This window comes from Bombina bombina, chromosome 2 (assembly GCF_027579735.1).
Source record: "Bombina bombina isolate aBomBom1 chromosome 2, aBomBom1.pri, whole genome shotgun sequence".
Classification (NCBI taxonomy): domain Eukaryota; kingdom Metazoa; phylum Chordata; class Amphibia; order Anura; family Bombinatoridae; genus Bombina; species Bombina bombina.
This window is the reverse complement of record NC_069500.1, coordinates 348,402,670-348,423,456: the sequence shown is the minus strand read 5'-3', so window position 1 is coordinate 348,423,456 and position 20,787 is coordinate 348,402,670. Positions and strand designations below refer to the sequence as shown.

Below are 20,787 nucleotides of genomic sequence, written 5' to 3'. Positions count from 1 at the left end.
AACAACTTAATATCTATGGAATGTAAAGGTTCAAACGGAACCCCTTGAAGAACTGAAAGAACTAGATTTAGACTCCATGGCGGAGCCACGGGTTTATAGACAGGCTTGATTCTGACTAAAGCCTGAGCAAACGCTTGAACGTCTGGTACCTCTGCCAGACGCTTGTGTAAAAGGATAGACAGAGCAGATAGCTGTCCCTTTAAGGAACTAGCTGACAATCCTTTCTCCAATCCTTCTTGGAGGAAAGACAATATCCTGGGAATCCTAATCTTACTCCATGAGTAACCCTTGGATTCACATAATAAAAACTACAATTCTAACACCACATTCACTTTACTCTCCCGAGAGAGACCCTAGTGCTTAGAGCCGGCAAAGAGAATGACTGGGGGGTGGAGCTAGAGGGGGAGCTATATGGTGCTCTTTGCCACTTCCTGTAGGGAAGGAGAATATCCCACAAGTAAAGGATGAATCCGTGGACTGGATACACCTTGCAAGAGAAAAGGGAAGATTAACCTCTAGTCTCAACATACATAATTTTGCCTGTCCACTGCCAAAGAAAATCCTGTAAAGTATTTTAAAAATGTCCCCATCTACTGCATATGACATTCTTCTGAAGTGCAAGTCTCCAAGACCTAGAAGACAAAAGCACTAACCTGCAGTCTAGCTGTCCGGCAGGAAGACAGCTCACAAGGCATGAAAGGACATATACTCCTTACAGAGACCTGAAAAAAAGAAAGAACAAAGTAACCAACTCTGGCTTTCTGTACCATGGGTAGCAATGTGTTAGGAAGTTGTGAGGTAGTCCTTTTGTTTTTAACAGCTTAAAAGCCACCATTACTCTACTGAAGAGATTGACGTGGACTCAGCTAAACCCAAATCCTTGCTTGCAGGGAAAAGTAACCGAAAAACGAATTCATTTCTTCAGACACCAAACTTCTCCTTCATTAACAGAGGCAAAGAGAATGACTGGGGATTATGGGTAGGGGAGTGACAATTAACATCTTTGCTGTGGTGCTCTCTGACTCCTCCTGCTGGCCAGGAGTAATATTCCCACTAGTAATTGAATGACGTTGTGGACTCTCCATATCTTAGGAAAGAAAATGGTTTACCATTATAGGGTTTCCAATGACTAATTATAATTTAATTTGGAGCTGGAATAAAACTTGTTCCTTTAGGTTCTTTGTATATGAAATAACTGGTTTTGATCATTGAACCATTAAAATGGCTGAGCTTGCAAGGATAGCAGATCTTAATTTTTCTCTCAATATATACAAGCCTTCTTATCTCTGTCTGTATAAACAAAGGGCCTAAGAGAGAAATCATGTTAAATCTTTGGGAGCGTTTATTGAGCATGTTATTGCAACATGTCCCTCTTTCAAATGCAGAACTCTGCATAGCTAGAGTTTCCAAGCTAAAATTTACCTTTCTAAAAATTATTTGAGGGACCTCACAGTACTGACAAGGCAGCTTTAATATTTTCAACAATGCAGATAACTTTAAAATTGAAACTTGAGCAACTGAAAATTAACTAGCACTTTCTCTCATTGGGCGAGTGACTTTTCTGCTACTTCTCGTTTACATAGCTTTTCTATAAATCAATAATGCAGTGCTGAAATGGTTTAGTATAGATGGTAGTTTCAACAGCTATTTCAAATAATAAAATCAAAGAGTTTAATTTGCAAACAATGTAAACGCCAGCAAGTTGGAAATACATTAAAGAGTAGAATAATTTAAAGTACACTGTCCCTTTAACATCATGTAGTTGCACATTACCTGATGAGCTCTACAAATAAGATCCAAGTCATGTTTGTGAAGAAACTTTGCAACAACTTCAGCTCCAAAAGTGAAGGATACACCTCTGTCATTTTCACCCCACCCTAGGACATCTTTATCAGGGTCAGACCAGAGTAAGTCACACAAAAGTCCCTGGTCTGGAACATCAGTAGGACGCATAATTCTCCTTATTTGTTCCATTGACTGCAAGTCTGGAGACAAACCTATAGAAAACACATTAGCATTTAGTTGTAAAATATAAAATCCACAAAAAAAAAAAAATACACTAAGGTTGAGGAGAATGATACTTGCCTCCATGACAACAAAAGATCTTCTCATCTACTATAGCAGCTATCGGCAAACAATTAAAGCAGTCTGTGAAGGTTTTCCATAATTTAATGTTGTATCTTCTTTTACCTAAAGTAAATTGACAAATGGGAAGAATTAAAAATCTTTTCAGTAAAATTACAAGAAGCCTGCCAAAACCAATCTGCTTCCAAAGACATACTACATTATGTATAAGCTAAACAAATGTAAACACTTTATATTCCAAACTGCTGAGGTTACTTTACTTCCTAAAAAACAGAATTTATGTTTACCTGATAAATTACTTTCTCCAACGGTGTGTCCGGTCCACGGCGTCATCCTTACTTGTGGGATATTCTCTTCCCCAACAGGAAATGGCAAAGAGCCCAGCAAAGCTGGTCACATGATCCCTCCTAGGCTCCGCCTACCCCAGTCATTCGACCGACGTTAAGGAGGAATATTTGCATAGGAGAAACCATATGGTACCGTGGTGACTGTAGTTAAAGAAAATAAATTATCAGACCTGATTAAAAAAACCAGGGCGGGCCGTGGACCGGACACACCGTTGGAGAAAGTAATTTATCAGGTAAACATAAATTCTGTTTTCTCCAACATAGGTGTGTCCGGTCCACGGCGTCATCCTTACTTGTGGGAACCAATACCAAAGCTTTAGGACACGGATGAAGGGAGGGAGCAAATCAGGTCACCTAAATGGAAGGCACCACGGCTTGCAAAACCTTTCTCCCAAAAATAGCCTCAGAAGAAGCAAAAGTATCAAACTTGTAAAATTTGGTAAAAGTGTGCAGTGAAGACCAAGTCGCTGCCCTACATATCTGATCAACAGAAGCCTCGTTCTTGAAGGCCCATGTGGAAGCCACAGCCCTAGTGGAATGAGCTGTGATTCTTTCGGGAGGCTGCCGTCCGGCAGTCTCGTAAGCCAATCTGATGATGCTTTTAATCCAAAAAGAGAGAGAGGTAGAAGTTGCTTTTTGACCTCTCCTTTTACCGGAATAAACAACAAACAAGGAAGATGTTTGTCTAAAATCCTTTGTAGCATCTAAATAGAATTTTAGAGCGCGAACAACATCCAAATTGTGCAACAAACGTTCCTTCTTTGAAACTGGTTTCGGACATAGAGAAGGTACGATAATCTCCTGGTTAATGTTTTTGTTAGAAACAACTTTTGGAAGAAAACCAGGTTTAGTACGTAAAACCACCTTATCTGCATGGAACACCAGATAAGGAGGAGAACACTGCAGAGCAGATAATTCTGAAACTCTTCTAGCAGAAGAAATTGCAACTAAAAACAAAACTTTCCAAGATAATAACTTAATATCAACGGAATGCAAGGGTTCAAACGGAACCCCCTGAAGAACTGAAAGAACTAAATTGAGACTCCAAGGAGGAGTCAAAGGTTTGTAAACAGGCTTGATTCTGACCAGAGCCTGAACAAAGGCTTGAACATCTGGCACAGCGGCCAGCTTTTTGTGAAGTAACACAGACAAGGCAGAAATCTGTCCCTTCAGGGAACTTGCAGATAATCCTTTTTCCAATCCTTCTTGAAGGAAGGATAGAATCCTAGGAATCTTAACCTTGTCCCAAGGGAATCCTTTAGATTCACACCAACAGATATATTTTTTCCAAATTTTGTGGTAAATCTTTCTAGTTACAGGCTTTCTGGCCTGAACAAGAGTATCGATAACAGAATCTGAGAACCCTCGCTTCGATAAGATCAAGCGTTCAATCTCCAAGCAGTCAGCTGGAGTGAAACCAGATTCGGATGTTCGAACGGACCCTGAACAAGAAGGTCTCGTCTCAAAGGTAGCTTCCAAGGAGGAGCCGATGACATATTCACCAGATCTGCATACCAAGTCCTGCGTGGCCACGCAGGAGCTATCAAGATCACCGACGCCCTCTCCTGATTGATCCTGGCTACCAGCCTGGGGATGAGAGGAAACGGCGGGAACACATAAGCTAGTTTGAAGGTCCAAGGTGCTACTAGTGCATCCACTAGAGCCGCCTTGGGATCCCTGGATCTGGACCCGTAGCAAGGAACTTTGAAGTTCTGACGAGAGGCCATCAGATCCATGTCTGGAATGCCCCACAGCTGAGTGACTTGGGCAAAGATTTCCGGATGGAGTTCCCACTCCCCCGGATGCAATGTCTGACGACTCAGAAAATCCGCTTCCCAATTTTCCACTCCTGGGATGTGGATAGCAGACAGGTGGCAGGAGTGAGACTCCGCCCATAGAATGATTTTGGTCACTTCTTCCATCGCCAGGGAACTCCTTGTTCCCCCCTGATGGTTGATGTACGCAACAGTTGTCATGTTGTCTGATTGAAACCGTATGAACTTGGCCCTCGCTAGCTGAGGCCAAGCCTTGAGAGCATTGAAATTTTAAACTGAACACACTTTTTTACTGCAAATGCGAAAAAACATGAAGGAATTGTTCAAAATTCACCAAATTTTCACCACAGTGTCTTAAAGCCTTAAAAGTATTGCACACCAAATTTGGAAGCTTTAACCCTTAAAATAACGGAACCGGAGCCGTTTTGAACTTTAACCCCTTTACAGTCCCTGGTATCTGCTTTGCTGAGACCCAACCAAGCCCCAAGGGGAATACGATACCAAATGACGCCTTCAGAAAGTCTTTTCTAAGTATCAGAGCTCCTCTCACATGCGACTGCATGCCATGCCTCTCAAAAACAAGTGCGCAACACCGGCGCGAAAATGAGGCTCTGCCTATGCTTTGGGAAAGCCCCTAAAGAATAAGGTGTCTAAAACAGTGCCTGCCGATATTATTATATCAAAATACCCAGATAAAATGATTCCTCAAGGCTAAATATGTGTTAATAATCAATCGATTTAGCCCAAAAAAAGTCTACAGTCTTAATAAGCCCTTTTTGAAGCCCTTATTTACAATCGTAATAAACATGGCTTACCGGATCCCAGAGGGAAAATGACAGCTTCCAGCATTACATCGTCTTGTTAGAATGTGTCATACCTCAAGCAGCAAGAGACTGCTCACTGTTCCCCCAACTGAAGTTAATTGCTCTCAACAGTCCTGTGTGGAACAGCCATGGATTTTAGTGACGGTTGCTAAAATCATTTTCCTCATACAAACAGAAATCTTCATCTCTTTTCTGTTTCTGAGTAAATAGTACATACCAGCACTATTTCAAAATAACAAACTCTTGATTGAATAATAAAAACTACAGTTAAACACTAAAAAACTCTAAGCCATCTCCGTGGAGATGTTGCCTGTACAACGGCAAAGAGAATGACTGGGGTAGGCGGAGCCTAGGAGGGATCATGTGACCAGCTTTGCTGGGCTCTTTGCCATTTCCTGTTGGGGAAGAGAATATCCCACAAGTAAGGATGACGCCGTGGACCGGACACACCTATGTTGGAGAAAACAGGTATGTCATTTTCAAAATTATTGATTTTTGAAGAGGGGAAAAAAAAAAAAAAAAAAAAAAAAAAAAAAAAAAGGCGAACAAAAAGATTTTAGGTCACAAATAAAGGAAAGGGTGGAGGTGTTTATTTTCTTTAATAAACTTGATATTTGCTTACAGTTCCTTACAATTCTTAAAAAAGGGACAGGGAACCCCATTTTTCTCCCCTTCAAGTTCCCAATTATACATTTTATCTGCTGGAGTGTATTAAATAGTTTACAAATGGTAACTTTACCTTCATTTCAGCATTTGAAATAGACTATTTTGCCTACGGTATCCCTACCTATGCTGAAAGTTTCTACACTTGTATTGACTACAGAAAAGCTGTTTAAACAAAGCCAGCAGAAGAAATTTCACTTTAAGTGGGAGTTATGATTAGTAAAAAAAATTTAATTTTTAGTTCTCTCAAAGTTTCGGGCTATGGCATAGACACAAAGATAAGGAATCGTGTGTGTAGAGCAAGTGATAAAATAAGGAGGAGATCTGATTTATATGCATACTCAGCCCAGTTTAATGGGTTGTGGTTTCAAAGACCAAAACCAATTTTATATACAAAAAACATAATTTATGCTTATCTGATTAATTTATTTCTCTTGTAGTGTATCCAGTCCACGGATCATCCATTACTTATGGGATATTCTCCTTCCCAACAGGAAGTTGCAAGAGTCCACCCACAGCAGAGCTGCTATATAGCTCCTCCCCTAACTGCCATATCCAGTTATTCGACCGAAAACATGCAGAGAAAGGAAAAACCATAGGGTGCAGTGGTGACTGTAGTTTAAATGAAAAAAATGACCTGCCTTAAAATGACAGGGCCGGCCGTGGACTGGATACACTACAAGAGAAATAAATTCATCAGGTAAGCATAAATTATGTTTTCTCTTGTTAAGTGTATCCAGTCCACGGATGATCCATTACTTATGGGATACCAATACCAAAGCTAAAGTACACGGATGAAGGGAGGGACAAGGCAGGTACTTTAACGGAAAGTACCACTGCCTGAAAAAAAAACAAAAAAAAAAAACCTCTCCCCCAAAAATAGCCTCCGAAGAAGCAAAGTATGAAGCGCAGACCAAGACGCCATCTTGTAAATCTGTTCAACAGAAACCTCATTTTAAAAAGGCCCAAGTGAAAGCCACAGCTCTATTAGAATGAGCTGTAATCCCTTCAGGAGGCTGCTGTCCAGCAGTCTTATAAGCTAAACGAATTATGCTTTTTAATCAAAAAGAAAGAGGTTGCTGAAGTCTTTTGACCTCTCCTCTGTCCAGAGTAGACAACAAACAAAGTAAATGTTTGATGAAAATCTGAAGTAGCTTGTAAGTAAAACTTTAAAGCACGAACCACGTCCAAATTGTGTAATAGACGTTCCTTCTTTGAAGAAGGATTAGGATACAAGAATGGAACAACACTCTCTTGAGTGATATTCTTGTTAGATACCACCTTAGGTAAAAAAAAAAAAAAAACAGGTTTGATACGCAGGACTACCTTATCCGTACGGAGGACCAGATAAGGAGAATCACATTGTAAAGCAGATAACTCAGAGACTCTACGAGCCAAGGAAATAGCTACCAAAAAGGAACTTTCCAAGATAAAAAGTTTGATATCTATGGAGTGAAGAGGTTCAAACGGAACTCCTTGAAGAACCTTAATAATCAGGTTTAAGCTCCATGGCGGAGCAACAGGTTTAAACACAGGCTTGGTTCTAACCAAAGCCTGAACGTCTGGAGTATCTGCCAGACGCTTGTGCAAAAGAAAAGAGTAGAAATCTGTCCCTAGCTGACAACCCTTTTCTCAAAATCATCTTGGAGAAAATATAGTATCCTGGGAATCCTGACTTTACTCCATGAGTAACCCTTGGATTCATACCAATAAGATATTTATGCCATATCTATGTTAAATTTTCCTAGTGACAGGCTTTCATGCCTGTATTAAGGTATCAATGACTGACTCTGAGAAGCCATGCTTTGATAATATCAAGCGTTCAGTCTCCAGGCAGTCCATCTCAGAGAAGTTTAATTTAGATGGTTGAAAGGACCCTGAGGTAGAGGGTCCTGTCTCAGAAGCAGAGACCATGATGGAAAGGATGACATTGTCCACCAGATCTGCATACCAGGTCCTGCGTGGCCACGCAGGCGCTGACAAAAACACCAAGCACTCTCCTGCTTGATCTTGTGCAAAGACCTCCGGAGGGAATTCCAACTTCCCCGGATGAAAAGTCTGACGACTTAGAAAATCCGCCTCCCAGTTCTCAACACCTGGCGCCATTTGAGCGCGAGTCCCTGAAGCGGGAGTCGAAGAGTCTGACACGTGGGGAGAGTTAGTCGGCATAACTTCCCCCTCAACAGAATCCTCTGGTAAAATAAACGCTATGGGCGCCCTTGATGTACTTGGCGCCATTTGAGCGTGGTTCCCTGAAGCGGGAGTCAAAGGGTCTGACACGTGGTGAGAGTTAGTCGGCATAACTTACCCCTCGACAGAATCCTCTGGTGATAATGTTTTTAAAGACAAAAAAACAGAATTTATGTTTACCTGATAAATTACTTTCTCCAACGGTGTGTCCGGTCCACGGCGTCATCCTTACTTATGGGATATTCTCTTCCCCAACAGGAAATGGCAAAGAGCCCAGCAAAGCTGGTCACATGATCCCTCCTAGGCTCCGCCTACCCCAGTCATTCGACCGACGTTAAGGAGGAATATTTGCATAGGAGAAACCATATACCACCGTGGTGACTGTAGTTAAAGAAAATAAATTATCAGACCTGATTAAAAAACCAGGGCGGGCCGTGGACCGGACACACCGTTGGAGAAAGTAATTTATCAGGTAAACATAAATTCTGTTTTCTCCAACATAGGTGTGTCCGGTCCACGGCGTCATCCTTACTTGTGGGAACCAATACCAAAGCTTTAGGACACGGATGAAGGGAGGGAGCAAATCAGGTCACCTAAATGGAAGGCACCACGGCTTGCAAAACCTTTCTCCCAAAAACAGCCTCAGAAGAAGCAAAAGTATCAAACTTGTAAAATTTGGTAAAAGTGTGCAGTGAAGACCAAGTCGCTGCCCTACATATCTGATCAACAGAAGCCTCGTTCTTGAAGGCCCATGTGGAAGCCACAGCCCTAGTGGAATGAGCTGTGATTCTTTCAGGAGGCTGCCGTCCGGCAGTCTCGTAAGCCAATCTGATGATGCTTTTAATCCAAAAAGAGAGAGAGGTAGAAGTTGCTTTTTGACCTCTCCTTTTACCAGAATAAACAACAAACAAGGAAGATGTTTGTCTAAAATCCTTTGTAGCATCTAAATAGAATTTTAGAGCGCGAACAACATCCAAATTGTGCAACAAACGTTCCTTCTTCGAAACTGGTTTCTGACACAAAGAAGGCACGACTATCTCCTGGTTAATGTTTTTGTTAGAAACAACTTTTGGAAGAAAACCAGGTTTAGTACGTAAAACAACCTTATCTGCATGGAACACCAGATAAGGAGGAGAACACTGCAGAGCAGATAATTCTGAAACTCTTCTGGCAGAAGAAATTGCAACCAAAAACAAAACTTTCCAAGATAATTACTTAATATCAACGGAATGTAAGGGTTCAAACGGAACCCCCTGAAGAACTGAAAGAACTAAGTTGAGACTCCAAGGGGGAGTCAAAGGTTTGTAAACAGGCTTAATTCTAACAGAGCCTGAACAAAGGCTTGAACATCTGGCACAGCTGCCAGCTTTTTGTGAAGTAACACAGACAAGGCAGAAATCTGTCCCTTCAAGGAACTTGCAGATAATCCTTTCTCCAATCCTTCTTGAAGAAAGGATAGAATCTTAGGAATCTTTACCTTGTCCCAAGGGAATCCTTTAGATTCACACCAACAGATATATTTTTTCCATATTTTGTGGTAAATTTTTCTAGTTACAGGCTTTCTGGCCTGAACAAGAGTATCAATAACAGAATCTGAGAACCCTCGTTTTGATAAGATCAAGCGTTCAATCTCCAAGCAGTCAGCTGGAGTGAGACCAGATTCGGATGTTCGAACGGACCTTGAACAAGAAGGTCTCGTCTCAAAGGTAGCTTCCATGGTGGAGCCGATGACATATTCACCAGATCTGCATACCAAGTCCTGCGTGGCCACGCAGGAGCTATCAAGATCACCGACGCCCTCTCCTGATGGATCCTGGCTACCAGCCTGGGGATGAGAGGAAACGGCGGGAATACGTAAGCTAGTTTGAAGGTCCAAGGTGCTACTAGTGCATCTACTAGAGTCGCCTTGGGATCCCTGGATCTGGACCCGTAGCAAGGAACCTTGAAGTTCTGACGAGAGGCCATCAGATCCATGTCTGGAATGCCCCACAGTTGAGTAATTTGGGCAAAGATTTCCGGATGGAGTTCCCACTCCCCCGGATGTAATGTCTGACGACTCAGAAAATCCGCTTCCCAATTTTCCACTCCTGGGATGTGGATTGCAGACAGGTGGCAGGAGTGAGTCTCCGCCCATTGAATGATTTTGGTCACTTCTTCCATCGCCAGGGAACTCCTTGTTCCCCCCTGATGGTTGATGTACGCAACAGTCGTCATGTTGTCTGATTGAAACCGTATGAACTTGGCCTTTGCTAGCTGAGGCCAAGCCTTGAGAGCATTGAATATCGCTCTCAGTTCCAGAATATTTATCGGTAGAAGAGATTCTTCCCGAGACCAAAGACCCTGAGCTTTCAGGGATCCCCAGACCGCGCCCCAGCCCATCAGACTGGCGTCGGTCGTGACAATGACCCACTCTGGTCTGCGGAATGTCATCCCTTGTGACAGGTTGTCCAGGGACAGCCACCAACGGAGTGAGTCTCTGGTCCTCTGATTTACTTGTATCTTCGGAGACAAGTCTGTATAGTCCCCATTCCACTGACTGAGCATGCACAGTTGTAATGGTCTTAGATGAATGCGCGCAAAAGGAACTATGTCCATTACCGCTACCATCAAACCTATTACTTCCATGCACTGCGCTATGGAAGGAAGAGGAACGGAATGAAGTGTCCGACAAGAGTTTAGAAGTTTTGTTTTTCTGGCCTCTGTCAGAAAAATCCTCATTTCTAAGGAGTCTATTATTGTTCCCAAGAAGGGAACCCTTGTCGACGGAGATAGAGAACTCTTTTCCACGTTCACTTTCCATCCGTGAGATCTGAGAAAGGCCAGGACTATGTCCGTGTGAGCCTTTGCTTGAGGAAGGGACGACGCTTGAATCAGAATGTCGTCCAAGTAAGGTACTACTGCAATGCCCCTTGGTCTTAGCACCGCTAGAAGGGACCCTAGTACCTTTGTGAAAATCCTTGGAGCAGTGGCTAATCCGAAAGGAAGCGCCACGAACTGGTAATGCTTGTCCAGGAATGCGAACCTTAGGAACTGATGATGTTCCTTGTGGATAGGAATATGTAGATACGCATCCTTTAAATCCACCGTGGTCATGAATTGACCTTCCTGGATGGAAGGAAGAATTGTTCGAATGGTTTCCATTTTGAACGATGGAACCTTGAGAAACTTGTTTAAGATCTTGAGATCTAAGATTGGTCTGAACGTTCCCTCTTTTTTGGGAACTATGAACAGATTGGAGTAGAACCCCATCCCTTGTTCTCCTAATGGAACAGGATGAATCACTCCCATTTTTAACAGGTCTTCTACACAATGTAAGAATGCCTGTCTTTTTATGTGGTCTGAAGACAATTGAGACCTGTGGAACCTCCCCCTTGGGGGAAGCCCCTTGAATTCCAGAAGATAACCTTGGGAGACTATTTCTAGTGCCCAAGGATCCAGAACATCTCTTGCCCAAGCCTGAGCGAAGAGAGAGAGTCTGCCCCCCACCAGATCCGGTCCCGGATCGGGGGCCAACATTTCATGCTGTCTTGGTAGCAGTGGCAGGTTTCTTGGCCTGCTTTCCCTTGTTCCAGCCTTGCATTGGTCTCCAGGCTGGCTTGGCTTGAGAAGTATTACCCTCTTGCTTAGAGGACGTAGCACTTGGGGCTGGTCCGTTTCTACGAAAGGGACGAAAATTAGGTTTATTTTTGGCCTTGAAAGACCTATCCTGAGGAAGGGCGTGGCCCTTACCCCCAGTGATATCAGAGATAATCTCTTTCAAGTCAGGGCCAAACAGCGTTTTCCCCTTGAAAGGAATGTTAAGGAGTTTGTTCTTGGAAGACGCATCAGCTGACCAAGATTTCAACCAAAGCGCTCTGCGCGCCACAATAGCAAACCCTAAAATAACGGAACCGGAGCCGTTTTTAACTTTAACCCCTTTACAGTCCCTGGTATCTGCTTTGCTGAGACCCAACCAAGCCCAAAGGGGAATACGATACCAAATGACGCCTTCAGAAAGTCTTTTCTATGTATCAGAGCTCCTCACACATGCGACTGCATGTCATGCCTCTCAAAAACAAGTGCGCAATACCGGCGCGAAAATGAGGCTCTGCCTATGATTAGGGAAAGCCCCTAAAGAATAAGGTGTCTAAAACAGTGCCTGCCGATATTATTTTACCAAAATACCCAGATTAAATGATTCCTCAAGGCTAAATATGTGTAATATATGAATCGATTTAGCCCAGAAAATGTCTACAGTCTTAAGCCCTTGTGAAGCCCTTATTTACTGTCTGAATAAAAATGGCTTACCGGATCCCATAGGGAAAATGACAGCTTCCAGCATTACATCGTCTTGTTAGAATGTGTCATACCTCAAGCAGCAAAAGACTGCTCACTGTTCCCCCAACTGAAGTTAATTCCTCTCAACAGTCCTGTGTGGAACAGCCATGGATTTTAGTAACGGTTGCTAAAATCATTTTCCTCTTACAAACAGAAATCTTCATCTCTTTTCTGTTTCAGAGTAAATAGTACATACCAGCACTATTTTAAAATAACAAACTCTTGATTGAATAATAAAAACTACAGTTAAACACTAAAAAACTCTAAGCCATCTCCGTGGAGATGTTGCCTGTACAACGGCAAAGAGAATGACTGGGGTAGGCGGAGCCTAGGAGGGATCATGTGACCAGCTTTGCTGGGCTCTTTGCCATTTCCTGTTGGGGAAGAGAATATCCCACAAGTAAGGATGACGCCGTGGACCGGACACACCTATGTTGGAGAAATTATCTTTATTGCTTAACATGAAATCAGTACATTTGGTACACATTCTAAGATGGGGTTCCACCATGGCTTTTAAACATAATGAACGAGGAGTTTCCTCTATGTCAGACATGTTTGTACAGACTAGTAATGAGACTAGTAAGCTTGGAAAACACTTTAAATCAAGTTGACAAGCAAATATAAAAACAGAATTTATGCTTACCTGATAAATTACTTTCTCCAACGGTGTGTCCGGTCCACGGCGTCATCCATAACTTGTGGGAATATTCTCTTCCCCAACAGGAAATGGCAAAGAGCACAGCAAAATCTGTCCATATAGCCCCTCCCAGGCACCGCCCCCCCAGTCATTCGACCGACAGTTAGGAGAAAAAAAGGAGAAACTATAGGGTGCCGTGGTGACTAGTGTATAGAGAAAGAAATTTTTCAAACCGGATTAAAAAACCAGGGCGGGCCGTGGACCGGACACACCGTTGGAGAAAGTAATTTATCAGGTAAGCATAAATTCTGTTTTCTCCAACATTGGTGTGTCCGGTCCACGGCGTCATCCATAACTTGTGGGAACCAATACCAAAGCTTTAGGACACGGATGAAGGGAGGGAGCAAATCAGGTTACCTAAACCAAAAATAGCCTCCGAAGAAGCATAAGTATCAAATTTGTAGAATTTGGCAAAAGTGTGCAGAGAAGACCAAGTCGCTGCCTTACATATCTGATCAACAGAAGCCTCGTTCTTGAAGGCCCATGTGGAAGCCACAGCCCTAGTAGAGAGCTGTGATTCGTTCAGGAGGCTGCGGTCCGGCAGTCTCATAAGCCAATCGGATGATTCTTTTCAGCCAGAAAGAAAGAGGTAGCAGTAGCTTTTTGTCCTCTCCTCTTAGCAGAATAAACGACAAACAAAAAAACAGAATTTATGTTTACCTGATAAATTACTTTCTCCAACGGTGTGTCCGGTCCACGGCGTCATCCTTACTTGTGGGATATTCTCTTCCCCAACAGGAAATGGCAAAGAGCCCAGCAAAGCTGGTCACATGATCCCTCCTAGGCTCCGCCTACCTCAGTCATTCGACCGACGTTAAGGAGGAATATTTGCATAGGAGAAACCATATGGTACCGTGGTGACTGTAGTTAAAGAAAATAAATTATCAGACCTGATTAAAAAACCAGGGCGGGCCGTGGACCGGACACACCGTTGGAGAAAGTAATTTATCAGGTAAACATAAATTCTGTTTTCTCCAACATAGGTGTGTCCGGTCCACGGCGTCATCCTTACTTGTGGGAACCAATACCAAAGCTTTAGGACACGGATGAAGGGAGGGAGCAAATCAGGTCACCTAAATGGAAGGCACCACGGCTTGCAAAACCTTTCTCCCAAAAATAGCCTCAGAAGAAGCAAAAGTATCAAACTTGTAAAATTTGGTAAAAGTGTGCAGTGAAGACCAAGTCGCTGCCCTACATATCTGATCAACAGAAGCCTCGTTCTTGAAGGCCCATGTGGAAGCCACAGCCCTAGTGGAATGAGCTGTGATTCTTTCGGGAGGCTGCCGTCCGGCAGTCTCGTAAGCCAATCTGATGATGCTTTTAATCCAAAAAGAGAGAGAGGTAGAAGTTGCTTTTTGACCTCTCCTTTTACCTGAATAAACAACAAACAAGGAAGATGTTTGTCTAAAATCCTTTGTAGCATCTAAATAGAATTTTAGAGCGCGAACAACATCCAAATTGTGCAACAAACGTTCCTTCTTTGAAACTGGTTTCGGACACAGAGAAGGTACGATAATCTCCTGGTTAATGTTTTTGTTAGAAACAACCTTTGGAAGAAAACCAGGTTTAGTACGTAAAACCACCTTATCTGCATGGAACACCAGATAAGGAGGAGAACACTGCAGAGCAGATAATTCTGAAACTCTTCTAGCAGAAGAAATAGCAACTAAAAACAAAACTTTCCAAGATAATAACTTAATATCAACGGAATGTAAGGGTTCAAACGGAACCCCCTGAAGAACTGAAAGAACTAAATTGAGACTCCAAGGAGGAGTCAAAGGTTTGTAAACAGGCTTGATTCTAACCAGAGCCTGAACAAAGGCTTGAACATCTGGCACAGCTGCCAGCTTTTTGTGAAGTAACACCGACAAGGCAGAAATCTGTCCCTTCAGGGAACTTGCAGATAATCCTTTTTCCAATCCTTCTTGAAGGAAGGATAGAATCCTAGGAATCTTAACCTTGTCCCAAGGGAATCCTTTAGATTCACACCAACAGATATATTTTTTCCAAATTTTGTGGTAAATCTTTCTAGTTACAGGCTTTCTGGCCTGAACAAGAGTATCGATAACAGAATCTGAGAATCCTCGCTTCGATAAAATCAAGCGTTCAATCTCCAAGCAGTCAGCTGGAGTGAAACCAGATTCGGATGTTCGAACGGACCCTGAACAAGAAGGTCTCGTCTCAAAGGTAGCTTCCAAGGTGGAGCCGATGACATATTCACCAGATCTGCATACCAAGTCCTGCGTGGCCACGCAGGAGCTATCAAGATCACCGACGCCCTCTCCTGATTGATCCTGGCTACCAGCCTGGGGATGAGAGGAAATGGCGGGAACACATAAGCTAGTTTGAAGGTCCAAGGTGCTACTAGTGCATCCACTAGAGCCGCCTTGGGATCCCTGGATCTGGCCCCGTAGCAAGGAACCTTGAAGTTCTGACGAGAGGCCATCAGATCCATGTCTGGAATGCCCCACAGGTGAGTGACTTGGGCAAAGATTTCCGGATGGAACCCGATCACTTCCATGCACTGAGCTATGGAAGGAAGAGGAACGGAATGAAGTATCCGACAAGAGTCTAGAAGTTTTGTTTTTCTGACCTCTGTCAGAAAAATCCTCATTTCTAAGGAGTCTATAATTGTTCCCAAGAAGGGAACCCTTGTTGACGGGGATAGAGAACTCTTTTCCACGTTCACTTTCCAACCGTGAGATCTGAGAAAGGCCAGGACGATGTCCGTGTGAGCCTTTGCTTGAGGAAGGGACGACGCTTGAATCAGAATGTCGTCCAAGTAAGGTACTACCGCAATGCCCCTTGGTCGTAGCACAGCTAGAAGGGACCCTAGTACCTTTGTGAAAATCCTTGGAGCAGTGGCTAATCCGAAAGGAAGCGCCACGAACTGGTAATGTTTGTCCAGGAATGCGAACCTTAGGAACCGATGATGTTCCTTGTGGATAGGAATATGTAGATACGCATCCTTTAAATCCACCGTGGTCATGAATTGACCTTCCTGGATGGAAGGAAGAATAGTTCGAATGGTTTCCATCTTGAACGATGGAACCTTGAGAAACTTGTTTAAGATCTTGAGATCTAAGATTGGTCTGAACGTTCCCTCTTTTTTGGGAACTATGAACAGATTGGAGTAGAACCCCATCCCTTTTTCTCTTAATGGAACAGGATGAATCACTCCCATTTTTAACAGGTCTTCTACACAATGTAAGAACGCCTGTCTTTTTATGTGGTCTGAAGACAACTGAGACCTGTGGAACCTCCCCCTTGGGGGAAGTCCCTTGAATTCCAGAAGATAACCTTGGGAGACTATTTCTAGCGCCCAAGGATCCAGAACATCTCTTGCCCAAGCCTGAGCGAAGAGAGAGAGTCTGCCCCCCACCAGATCCGGTCCCGGATCGGGGGCCAACATTTCATGCTGTCTTGGTAGCAGTGGCAGGTTTCTTGGCCTGCTTTCCCTTGTTCCAGCCTTGCATTGGTCTCCAAGCTGGCTTGGCTTGAGAAGTATTACCCTCTTGCTTAGAGGACGTAGCACTTTGGGCTGGTCCGTTTTTACGAAAGGGACGAAAATTAGGTCTATTTTTTGCCTTGAAAGGCCGATCCTGAGGAAGGGCGTGGCCCTTACCCCCAGTGATATCAGAGATAATCTCTTTCAAGTCAGGGCCAAACAGCGTTTTCCCCTTGAAAGGAATGTTTAGTAGCTTGTTCTTGGAAGACGCATCAGCCGACCAAGATTTCAACCAAAGCGCTCTGCGCGCCACAATAGCAAACCCAGAATTCTTAGCCGCTAACCTAGCCAATTGCAAAGTGGCGTCTAGGGTGAAAGAATTAGCCAATTTGAGAGCATTGATTCTGTCCATAATCTCCTCATAAGGAGGAGAATCACTATCGAGCGTCTTTATCAGCTCATCGAACCAGAAACATGCGGCTGTAGCGACAGGGACAATGCATGAAATTGGTTGTAGAAGGTAACCCTGCTGAACAAACATCTTTTTAAGCAAACCTTCTAATTTTTTATCCATAGGATCTTTGAAAGCACAACTATCCTCTATGGGTATAGTGGTGCGTTTGTTTAAAGTGGAAACCGCTCCCTCGACCTTGGGGACTGTCTGCCATAAGTCTTTTCTGGGGTCGACCATAGGAAACAATTTTTTAAATATGGGGGGAGGGACGAAAGGAATACCGGGCCTTTCCCATTCTTTATTAACAATGTCCGCCACCCGCTTGGGTATAGGAAAAGCTTCTGGGAGCCCCGGCACCTCTAGGAACTTGTCCATTTTACATAGTTTCTCTGGGATGACCAACTTTTCACAATCATCCAGAGTGGATAATACCTCCTTAAGCAGAATGCGGAGATGTTCCAACTTAAATTTAAATGCAATCACATCAGGTTCAGCCTGTTGAGAAATGTTCCCTGAATCAGTAATTTCTCCCTCAGACAAAACCTCCCTGGCCCCATCAGACTGGGTTAGGGGCCCTTCAGAGATATTAATATCAGCGTCGTCATGCTCTTCAGTATCTAAAACAGAGCAGCCACGCTTACGCTGACAAGGGTTCATTTTGGCTAAAATGTTTTTGACAGAATTATCCATTACAGCCGTTAATTGTTGCATAGTAAGGAGTATTGGCGCGCTAGATGTACTAGGGGCCTCCTGAGTGGGCAAGACTCGTGTAGACGAGGGAGGGAATGATGCAGTACCATGCTTACTCCCCTCACTTGAGGAATCATCTTGGGCATCATTGTCATTATCACATAAATCACATTTATTTAAATGAATAGGAATCCTGGCCTCCCCACATTCAGAACACAGTCTATCTGGTAGTTCAGACATGTTAAACAGGCATAAACTTGATAACAAAGTACAAAAACGTTTTAAAATAAAACCGTTACTGTCACTTTAAATTTTAAACTGAACACACTTTATTACTGCAATTGCGAAAAAACATGAAGGAATTGTTCAAAATTCACCAAATTTTCACCACAGTGTCTTAAAGCCTTAAAAGTATTGCACACCAAATTTGGAAGCTTTAACCCTTAAAATAACGGAACCGGAGCCGTTTTAAGCTTTAACCCCTTTACAGTCCCTGGTATCTGCTTTGCTGAGACCCAACCAAGCCCAAAGGGGAATACGATACCAAATGACGCCTTCAGAAAGTCTTTTCTAAATATCAGAGCTCCTCTCACATGCGACTGCATGCCATGCCTCTCAAAAACAAGTGCGCCACACCGGCGCGAAAATGAGGCTCTGCTTAAGCTTTGGGAAAGCCCCTAAGGAATAAGGTGTCTAATACAGTGCCTGCCGATATTATTATATCAAAATACCCAGATAAAATGATTCCTCAAGGCTAAATATGTGTTAATAATGAATCGATTTAGCCCAGAAACAGTCTACAGTCTTAATAAGCCCTTGTGAAGCCCTTATTTATGATCGTAATAAACATGGCTTACCGGATCCCATAGGGAAAATGACAGCTTCCAGCATTACATCGTCTTGTTAGAATGTGTCATACCTCAAGCAGCAAGAGACTGCACACTGTTCCCCCAACTGAAGTTAATTGCTCTCAACAGTCCTGTGTGGAACAGCCATGGATTTTAGTTACGGTTGCTAAAATCATTTTCCTCATACAAACAGAAATCTTCATCTCTTTTCTGTTTCTGAGTAAATAGTACATACCAGCACTATTTCAAAATAACAAACTCTTGATTGAATAATAAAAACTACAGTTAAACACTAAAAAACTCTAAGCCATCTCCGTGGAGATGTTGCCTGTACAACGGCAAAGAGAATGACTGGGGTAGGCGGAGCCTAGGAGGGATCATGTGACCAGCTTTGCTGGGCTCTTTGCCATTTCCTGTTGGGGAAGAGAATATCCCACAAGTAAGGATGACGCCGTGGACCGGACACACCTATGTTGGAGAAAGAAGTTTGTCTGAAATCCTTTGTTGCTTCTAAATAGAACTTTAAAGCACGGACTACATCTAAATTGTGTAACAAACGTTCCTTCTTTGAAACTGGATTCGGACACAAAGAAGGAACAACTATTTCCTGGTTAATATTCTTGTTGGAAACAACTTTTGGAAGAAAACCAGGCTTGGTACGCAAAACGACCTTATCTGAATGGAACACCAGATAGGGTGGATCACACTGCAAAGCAGATAATTCAGAAACTCTTCTAGCAGAAGAAATAGCAACCAAAAACAGAACTTTCCAAGATAGTAACTTGATATCTATGGAATGTAAAGGTTCAAACGGAACCCCTTGAAGAACTAAATTTAGACTCCAGGGATGAGTCAAGGGTCTGTAAACAGGCTTGATTCTGACCAAAGCCTGTACAAAAGCTTGTACATCTGGCACAGCTGCCAGTCGTTTGTGTAACAAGACAGATAAAGCAGAAATCTGTCCTTTTAGAGAACTCGCTGACAATCCCTTATCCAAACCTTCTTGGAGAAAGGAGAGGATCTTAGGAATTTGAATCTTACTCCAGGAGAATCCCTTGGATTCACACCAACAGATATATCTTTTCCATATTTTATGGTAAATCTTTCTAGTCACAGGTTTTCTGGCTTGGACCAGAGTATCTATCACTGAATCTGAAAACCCACGCTTGGATAAAATCAAACGTTCAATTTCCAAGCAGTCAGCTGCAGAGAAACTAGATTTGGATGTTCGAATGGACCTTGTACTAGAAGATCCTGTGTCAAAGGTAGCTTCCATGGTGGAGCCGATGACATTCACCAGGTCTGCATACCAAGTCCTGCGCGGCCACGCAGGAGCTATCAGAATCACCGAGGCCTTCTCCTGTTTGGATCTTGGCTACAAGCCTGGGAAGGAGAGGGAACGGTGGAAACGCATAAGCTAGGTTGAACGACCAAGGCGCCACTAATGCATCCACTAGAGTCGCCTTGGGATCCCTGGATCTGGACCCGTAGCAAGGAACCTTGAAGTTCTGACGAGACGCCATCAGATCCATGTCTGGAATGCCCCATAATTGAGTCAACTGGGCAAACACCTCCGGGTGGAGTTCCCACTCCCCCGGATGGAGTCTGACGACTCAGATAATCCGCCTCCCAGTTGTCTACTCCTGGGATGTGGATTGCAGATAGGTGGCAGGAGTGATCCTCCGCCCATTTGATGATTTTGGATACCTCTCTCATCGCCAAGGAACTCCTTGTTCCCCCCTGATGGTTGATGTAAGCTACAGTCATCATGTTGTCTGACTGGAATCTTATGAATCCGGACTTCGCTAGTTGAGGCCAAGCCCGGAGAGCATTGAATATCGCTCTCAGTTCCAGGATGTTGATCGGGAGAAGAGACTCCTCCCGAGACCATAAACTCTGAGCTATCAGGGAATCCCAGACCGCGCCCCAGCCTAATAGACTGGCGTCGGTCGTGACAATGACCCACTCTGGTCTGCGGAAACTCATTTCCTGAGACAGGTGATCCTGGGACAACCACCAACGGAGTGAGTCTCTGGTCATCTGGTCTACTTGAATCTTTGGAGACAAGTCTGTATAGTCCCCATTCCACTGCTTGAGCATGCACAGTTGTAATGGTCTTAGATGAATTCGAGCAAAAGGAACTATGTCCATTGCTGCAACCATCAACCCTACTACTTCCATGCACTGAGCTATGGAAGGCTGCAGAATAGAGTGAAGAACTTGACAAGCGTTTAGAAGCTTTGACTTTCTGACTTCTGTCAGGAAGATCTTCATTTCTAAAGAATCTATTATTGTTCCCAAAAAGGGAACTCTTGTTGACGGAGACAGGGAACTCTTTTCTACGTTCACCTTCCACCCGTGAGATCTGAGAAAGGCTAGAACAATGTCTGTATGAGCCTTTGCTTTGGAAAGAGACGCTTGGATTAGAATGTCATCCAGATAAGGTGCC

At 43.4% G+C, this 20,787-nt stretch overlaps 1 protein-coding gene across 1 annotated transcript in view; it reads right to left on the bottom strand.

Annotated features, from left to right (window-relative positions):
• PPP1CC (protein phosphatase 1 catalytic subunit gamma) overlaps positions 1-20,787 on the bottom strand; it is a gene marked incomplete in the record, with an annotated part of 263,024 nt that overhangs the window by 184,852 nt on the left and 57,385 nt on the right. Inside the window, 2 exon segments of the mRNA XM_053701718.1 lie at positions 1,774-1,997; positions 2,086-2,190. Coding sequence (XP_053557693.1) covers positions 1,774-1,997; positions 2,086-2,190 — 329 coding nt within the window.